Source organism: Octodon degus, unplaced genomic scaffold (genome assembly GCF_000260255.1).
Source record: "Octodon degus isolate 3935 unplaced genomic scaffold, OctDeg1.0 scaffold00001, whole genome shotgun sequence".
NCBI classification, from domain to species: domain Eukaryota; kingdom Metazoa; phylum Chordata; class Mammalia; order Rodentia; family Octodontidae; genus Octodon; species Octodon degus.
In genome coordinates, this window is record NW_004524577.1 from 38,394,071 (window position 1) to 38,401,258 (window position 7,188).

Genomic DNA, 7,188 nt, shown 5'->3' on the forward strand with positions numbered 1-7,188 from the left:
AGGAGCCCCCGGGCGCGGTCCGCGCCGCGCTGCCAGGTGAGCCCTCCGAGTCCCCGCGGTGGGGCAGCGCGCGGCCCCCGCTTCTCTCCCCGACTCCGGCGTCCCGGCCGGGGCTGCAGCCCACGGCGGGTCGAGACCTGAGGGGCTGCCGGGCGCCGTCTCCGTCTCCCCGCGCAGCCCTCACCACCATCGACCTGCAGGACCTCGCTGACTGCTCCGCGCTGCTCCAGCCCGACGCGCCGCCTACCGGTGACCCGGCCGCCTCGCAGGTACCTGCCCTTTCCCCGGGTTCGCGGCCTGCCTGCGCAATCGCTGCTCTCCAAGGAGTGGGTTTCTTTTCGCAAAGTTCATCCGCATCGAAGCACAGCTCATGCAGCTAGTGGGGAGGCGGCGTGCGCAGCCGGAGACACCTAGAGTCAACCTCCCTCCGCCTGGTACGCTGTGAAGGCTGCGTTTCCGCAAGGATTTCTTCGGGCTTCAGGGCTCCCCATCTGTATCCTGGAGTCGTTGGGACCGGGGAGATGGCTCAGTAGAATAAGTGCTTCCCTGGCAAGCACAAGAGCCTGAGTTCAATCCCTGGTTTCGCATTAAAAAAAAAAAAAAATCAGTGCATCCTGGAATCATGGCTCTGAGGGGCCCGGAGAATGAGTGCCTGCGAAACTGGGCGCTGGGTGCCCTCACACAAGATACGAGCCCTGTCTGTCCTCCCAACATTCTGTTCTGGCCTCTCACTAATCATTTTCATTCCCTGGGTATTGAAGGAGCATGGAAATTGGTGAAGGATGGCTGAATTGCCCACCCTTGTAATCCCAGCACCCTGGGAGGTGGAGGCAAAAGGATGGCAAGTTCAAGTACAGCCTGGGCAATTTCGCGGCACCCTGTCTCAAAATTAAAATAAATAAAAAGCCTGAGGGTGTAGCTCAAGGAGAAGGAATTTGTATCTGAGGGACTTGGAGGACAAAGGACTTGAGAAGAAATCAACATAAAACATTTCTCTCTACAGTGATGGCTCTTCAGCAGTCGGACATTTCTAAAAGGTCCTCTTCTCTCCCACCCAAAGCTCTGGTCCCTTGCTGTCATGGGCAAACAGGCTGGACTTTTTTCTTTCCTTCGAACCTGTTTTACTCTTTCCCACTTTTACTACTTGTTGGGGCTGATATCTCCCAGGCAAAGGACTGAGTCTCCCAGTTGGCCGGGAGGTGAGAAGCCGGGTGCATGTACCCAGAAGTGCAGGCGGCCTTAAGCAGCACCTCACAGGAAGGGAACCATGCAGGCTACCCGACAGCAGGCACTGGGGCAGGCTCAGAAGGGAGCTCACCGGGTGTGACCACCTCCCAGAACTCCGCACAGTCCTCCTCCAGGGGTCTCTAGGAACCTTGGGAAAGAGCTCAGGGTAGGCAGCCACTGAGAGCAGACATTGTTAAGGAGGAGGCCATTTATTTCTTTTAGATCTCAATGCTCAAATAAGAGAACCCTGAGCATCTTTCCCCCCACCTAGATCCTAGGGCACTCCCTTACTCCAATATGTTTATTTTGCAAGTAACAACAATCAAGCAGACTCTGGTTGAATTTTTCACTTAATCATACAAACAATTTAAATTTGACATGTTCTGTAAATTTTTTTCTTCTTCATATTATTAGAGAAATGCCAGATTTATCTAACTGGGAAGGCAGGATTTGAAATTTCTGGGGTATCACTCACACCAGATGGACGAAAAGGCCCTAAATTTCCAATAGGAAAGCACTGGAGCAGGGGGAGAAAGATCCCTAATAAATTCCTGGTCATTGCACCTTGGGTCACATTTCCCAGCCCTTTTCTGCTGGGGAAGGTGGGCAGAGAATGAGCATGTGAGAAGTATTCACCTCCAGCATGGTAAAAGACCTGCGATAGCTGAATAGCCTAGCTAGGAGGAAGCAGTTTCTGGGCCCCAGTTCCTGAGCTGAGTTCCAGTCTCCTCAAGGTGGGGACTCTCCTCCAATCTGAATGGAAATAGATACTTCTCAGCCCTTTGAAGAACGGATGTCATTTTGGATTTATGTTCACAAAACAGGAGCTTCTAGCTTTCCCCCAAGGCCCTCAATCCTCCTTTCAGCTCCTTTCCTCTCTCTAGTGCTCTAGTGTCCAACTGATGCTGGGGCTTCTGGCCTTAACCCCCCCCCCCCCGCATAGAAATGGAAACTAGTATCAGAATAAATTCCTCTTCCCACAATATGTAACTAATAAAGAAAGGATTTGTGGAGACCATCGGGCTTAACCCAGAGGCGGGAATCAAGGTTGGAATCTGTAGAACAGATGTCTCTGGAATGCCCGTTGGTGCAGCCCTTCCTACCAGGGCCTTGGAAGCTAAGTTCTCCTTTCCATGCTCTCTTCAGTGAGGCCAGGCATTCCTGAACAAGAGAAGCAGCGGGAAAGGGGCTTGGGAGTGGGATGGAGGGGGGTGGAGGAAAGAAGAGTGAAATAGGCACTCACATTCCAGGTCAGGAGCTGGGTGACTTTGGGTAACTCAGCCTCTGAGCTTCAGATTTCCCCTCGTGGAAGAGGAAGCACTTCCTGGGCCCTACCTGCTTCCCACAATGGTATCCCCTTCAGTTATAGGCCACCCTTCCCTCTGTGTGTGTGTGTGTGTGTGTGTGTGTGTGTGTGTGTGTGTAACAACGACAGCCTTTTCAGGAAGCAGGGTTTCAAGTTAGTACATTGGAAGACTGCACACAGTTCGGTCTGGGGAGAAAAGACCCCATTGCTCAGGTGCTCAAGCCAGGAGCTCTGTGCTTAAAGCAATGACTTCTTGCCTAGTCGAGGGTAAGTTTGAGTTAAGGTTCTCAGGGGGCAGAAAGAACTTCTACAGAGGAAGCTGGTTGTCTGGTGCAAGTCACTGAGGCAGCACTGACTTCTACATGGCCTGAGGAAGGACAGTTGTGCAGTTTGTGCTCCCAGCGTGATCCTCTGGCTGCTGTCCAGAGGGCCTTGTCTTCGTTTTGTGCATCTGGCTCCTATCAGCACAGCCCAAGCCGCTGGGGTCCTTGTGCTACAGAGAGCTTGGATTTTCAGGTATGCGACTTGGTTGAGAATACACTTGTGTGCAGATCCTTGGCAGAAGCTAGGAAGATGCCCACCCACTGAGGACTGGCTCTGGAAGGGCCAGACCCCACATTGACTGTTTCTATACCCCTGGTTTATTTTAGGATCATTCCTTGCAAGCAGAAGCAGACTTCGATCTGCAAAATTTCAGAGACACAGTGGATGATCTCATTGCAGGCAAGTGCAGTCCTCTTGCAGTTAAATAATGAGGATGTGGGGTTGTCCCCCACTCCTGAATCAGACTGGTTCAGACTTCGTGGTTGTGAAGGTCTGAGGGCCGTGCAAACATAGCCACCTGTCGGTGACTGCCAGAATCTCACCAAAGGGCAAGGCTATTCCATAACTAGGATGCTCCCTCCTCCCTCCAACAGCGTTGGATCACTGGGTCAGTTGTACCTTTTTGGTTTCTCCATAAATTCTGGGAGAGGGATCTAGGGCTATTGTGATGTGGCTAAGAAGAGGGTGAGAGAAGAGTGCGCAGAGGAGGGAAGGCACTGGGTGCCTTCTGGGCCCAGCCAGGTTCGCTGGATTCATCTGAGATGAACTCAGCAGGTGGATGTAGACAGCTGCTTTGTTTGGACAGGGTAGGAAGTGGCCTGAGGTGGCATGCGGTGCAACATGAAGGGCGCCACCCCTGCAACACAAAAGTGAATGCATCCTCACATACACAGCTACCCTGCTGCAGCATTTTGCCCCTGTAGCTAGCTGGGCATGTGTCTGTGGCAGCAAATCCAGCATTCGCTCTTCCACCAGACTCATCGTCTTTGATATCACCTCCCCTGGCCGACAGTGACTTCCCCTTCTCCCCTTGCAACGAGGACATACTGCCTTTTGGTCCCAGCTTCTCGCCACTGGGCCCGCAGACCCTGCACTCACCAGCACTGTGCCCTCCAGAGGAGCCACACCCACCGCTGGAGCAGTACTGGAAGGAAGTGGCCGACCAGAATCAGAGGGCCCTGGGGGACGCTCTTGTGGAGAATAACCAAGTAGGACCTGGTGGGGACCGGGCCTGGAGCTTAGGGCAGAAGTAGGGGTCACAAGGACAAGGAATCCTCCCGATCTACAGATAACTGAGGCCTGAGGGTGGTTGAACTTCAGAGGCAAAACCTAGATCTAGTTGTTGCCGAAGTCACTACTCTTCACCACTACCTACACATTGAGATCTACTTTATGGTATTGGGAATCGAACTCAGGGCCTTGGCTTGCCAGACAGGTGCTGTGCTGCTGAGCTATACCAGGAGATCTATTTTAAATCCAAGTACTTTTTTTTTTTTTAAAAAAAAAGTCAAATAAGTTAATTATTCTCGGGAATGTAACCCCGGGCCTCAATTCACAATGAGATCCCAGGGTCTGGGTTTAGTGCAAGCAGAGGACGCGAGCTTGGCGGCTTATCCCTGGCGGTCTCCTCTTGCAGCTGCATGTGACGCTCAGCCAGAAGCAGGAGGAGATCGCCTCGCTCAAAGAACGAAACGTGCAGCTCAAGGAACTGGCCAGCCGGACCCGGCACCTGGCCTCGGTGCTGGACGTAAGTGGCGCGCAGGCTGCGGACGCTTCCACGCCTCCCTCCACCCCCACCCCTGCTGCGGCGTCGGACCCGCTGGGGTCTGCTGGACTCGAGGTGCGCGGCTCCGGGGCCTCCTCCTGCGCCCCCACCCGGGGGAGTCCAGCGGGCCCCAGGGCGGCGCTCTTCCTCGTCTTTCCTAGAAGCTGATGATCACGCAGTCCCGAGATTTTGGGGCAGCGGCAGAGACTTTCGTGCTCAAGGCGACTGCCAAAAGGAGCCTGGAGGAGCTGGTCAGCGCCGCAGGCCAGGACTGCGCGGAAGTGGACGCCGTCCTGAGCGAGATCTCCCAGCGCTGCGACGAAGCCCTGCGGAGCCGGGATCCCAAGCGGCCCCGGATGCAGCTGGAGCCGGGGAGTGCGGCCTGCAGGCCTGGGAGCCTGCACGGGGCCTTCCGGGGGCTGCGCACCGACTGCCGCCCCAGGGCCCTGGACCTGAGCCAGAGCGAGCTGCAGGAGGGCGGCTCCTTCAGCACCCCCATCCGCAGCCACGGCACCATCCGAACCCTCGCCTTCCCGCAGGGCAATGCCTTCACCATCCGAACGGCCACCGGAGGTTACAAATTCCGCTGGGTCCCCAGCTGAGCTGGGATGCGGTCACCTGAATTACTGCCCTGTACTGCGAAGGAAGCGCCCGGAGCCTGAGTCGGGAGTGCATTGAACTCCTTCCCAAATCTGGCCGTTCAGAACTCTTCCTGCAACTGAATGCCACCCAGAAACTTACTTTCGTTTTCTTTAGGAGCAAGAGCAGCTTGGTAGGGATGCACGTAAAGTGCTGCTATGGAGCGTTGTATAGCTCCCCCTTTCACAATGGAACCGTGTGTAAGTGTCTATCTAGGTACATATGCAGAGGTATGTGTTTGCATACGTGTGCCAACTTCTAAAATATTTGTAGCAGCTTTGACTTATTTAGATTGAGAAGGGACCTATAAACTTATTAGAAGCTTTAAAATGATACAATGCCTTAGTTTACTAAAAAGGAAAGGGAAACTCCAAGAAATTAAATTTATGCCTGTAATCCCAGCACTTGGGAGGCTGAGGCAGGAGGATCGCTGTGAGTTCGAGGCCAGCCTGGGCTACAAAGTAAATTCAAGGCCAGCCTGAACTGCATAGTGAGACTCTGCATCCAAAAGACAAAAGAAGAAGAAGGAGAAAGAGAAGAAGGCAAAGAAGAAGAAAGAAAGAAGGAGGAAGAAGAGGAGGAAATTAAGTTTAATTTTCTACCAGGAAGTCCACTAGGAACTATCCAATCGGTAGTTATTGGAGAATTCTAAGCCCAGAAGCCTGGTCTCCACATGCCTATTTCCTCAACTTCCCAAAGGCCTAGAAGAACATGTAATTTTATTATCATACAAAACTTTTATTTCAGTTGCCAGAAAATAAGAATCAGGCGAGGAGGCCTAAGCAGTTGCCTAGGGAAAGGCAGATTCTCAGAGGCCACAGGTTATTAAAACAGGTGCTAAGCACATTTGTTTGTAGTGAGCATTCATATAATTTTGTAAAGTTTGTGGTCAGTATATGCATATATTGGATAATAGTGTTTAATTTTCTGATATGTAAAATTTAAGATTTATAGTCAATGTTTGTAAACACATGTTATATTTATATTATATAAATGTATAATTTCATAAAATATAATGTAAGATTTAGGGTTCATGTTTGTGATTACATTGACCCTAAACCTTACAGAACTTGTATGCATCTCTCTCTGTATGTATAATATACACGTGGTTTTGTTTGTGGATATAGAATATCCTCAAAGCAAACTTTTTGAAATAAGAGAGAGTTGTTTTAAGAAAATGGCATGTACCATGTGAAAAAGAGCATTCTCTTTCCCTTTTTTTTTTTTTTTTTCTAGAAATCACCTGTGAAAATCTTGGTAGAAGTAAACTATTTGAATTCTTCAGCTAAAATTGAGGCAAGACGCTGTTTCATCACTTGGCTTGATCTTCAAGGAAAATCTTACATATTCTCTCGGGCCTTTGTGTTGGCCTTTCTTCTCGCCCTTTGTCTGGAGCTCCTTTTTCCACTGTGTTCTGAAATTATATGCATGGCATTGGTCAACGAGTGACCTGTCCCGGCCTCCACAGCCCTCAGCGCGAAGGCCACTCCTTGCATGATGGTCGGCTTGGGCCGAGTGCCAGCTGTGTTCCACCACACTGTGTGGCCGGCTGTCCTCCGAGTGGATGAAGGGATGTGTCGGGAACAGGCAAGCGCTAGCAGCAGCAGAACCTGCTGCTCCAGTTCCTCTGTGTGCTGCTATCTGTATTTAAATAGCCATTTAGAAAAAAAAGGGACCACATTTCCTCATATTTTTGTCTAATAAAAGGAGCAAAACATATAGCAGATCAGAATTTTTTTTTTCCGTCAGCTTAGAGTCAACCACAGCTCAGGATCAGAAAAACTAAAAAATGAAAACAGACAAACTACTCTATCCTGCCCTAAAAAAATGCTGCCCTTATCAAAAGTCTTTTCCTCCCATTCCTTTCTGTCTCTTTCCCTCACCCTCCCTCCTGCGCCTCCTTCCTCCCTTCCTCCTCCTCCTCCTC

The 7,188-nt window shown here is 51.2% G+C and overlaps 1 protein-coding gene across 1 annotated transcript in view; it reads left to right on the forward strand.

Moving 5' to 3' along the window:
- Nucleotides 1-5,585, forward strand: part of Mcidas (multiciliate differentiation and DNA synthesis associated cell cycle protein) — a 6,551-nt gene extending 966 nt beyond the window's left edge. The window contains exons 2-7 of the mRNA XM_023709091.1: nucleotides 3-36; nucleotides 178-269; nucleotides 3,184-3,256; nucleotides 3,833-4,065; nucleotides 4,494-4,604; nucleotides 4,784-5,585. Of these exons, the coding sequence (XP_023564859.1) occupies nucleotides 3-36; nucleotides 178-269; nucleotides 3,184-3,256; nucleotides 3,833-4,065; nucleotides 4,494-4,604; nucleotides 4,784-5,224 (984 nt within the window). The 3' untranslated portion in view covers nucleotides 5,225-5,585. The remainder of the gene's footprint in view (nucleotides 1-2; nucleotides 37-177; nucleotides 270-3,183; nucleotides 3,257-3,832; nucleotides 4,066-4,493; nucleotides 4,605-4,783) is intronic.
- Nucleotides 5,586-7,188: the final 1,603 nt, after the last annotated feature.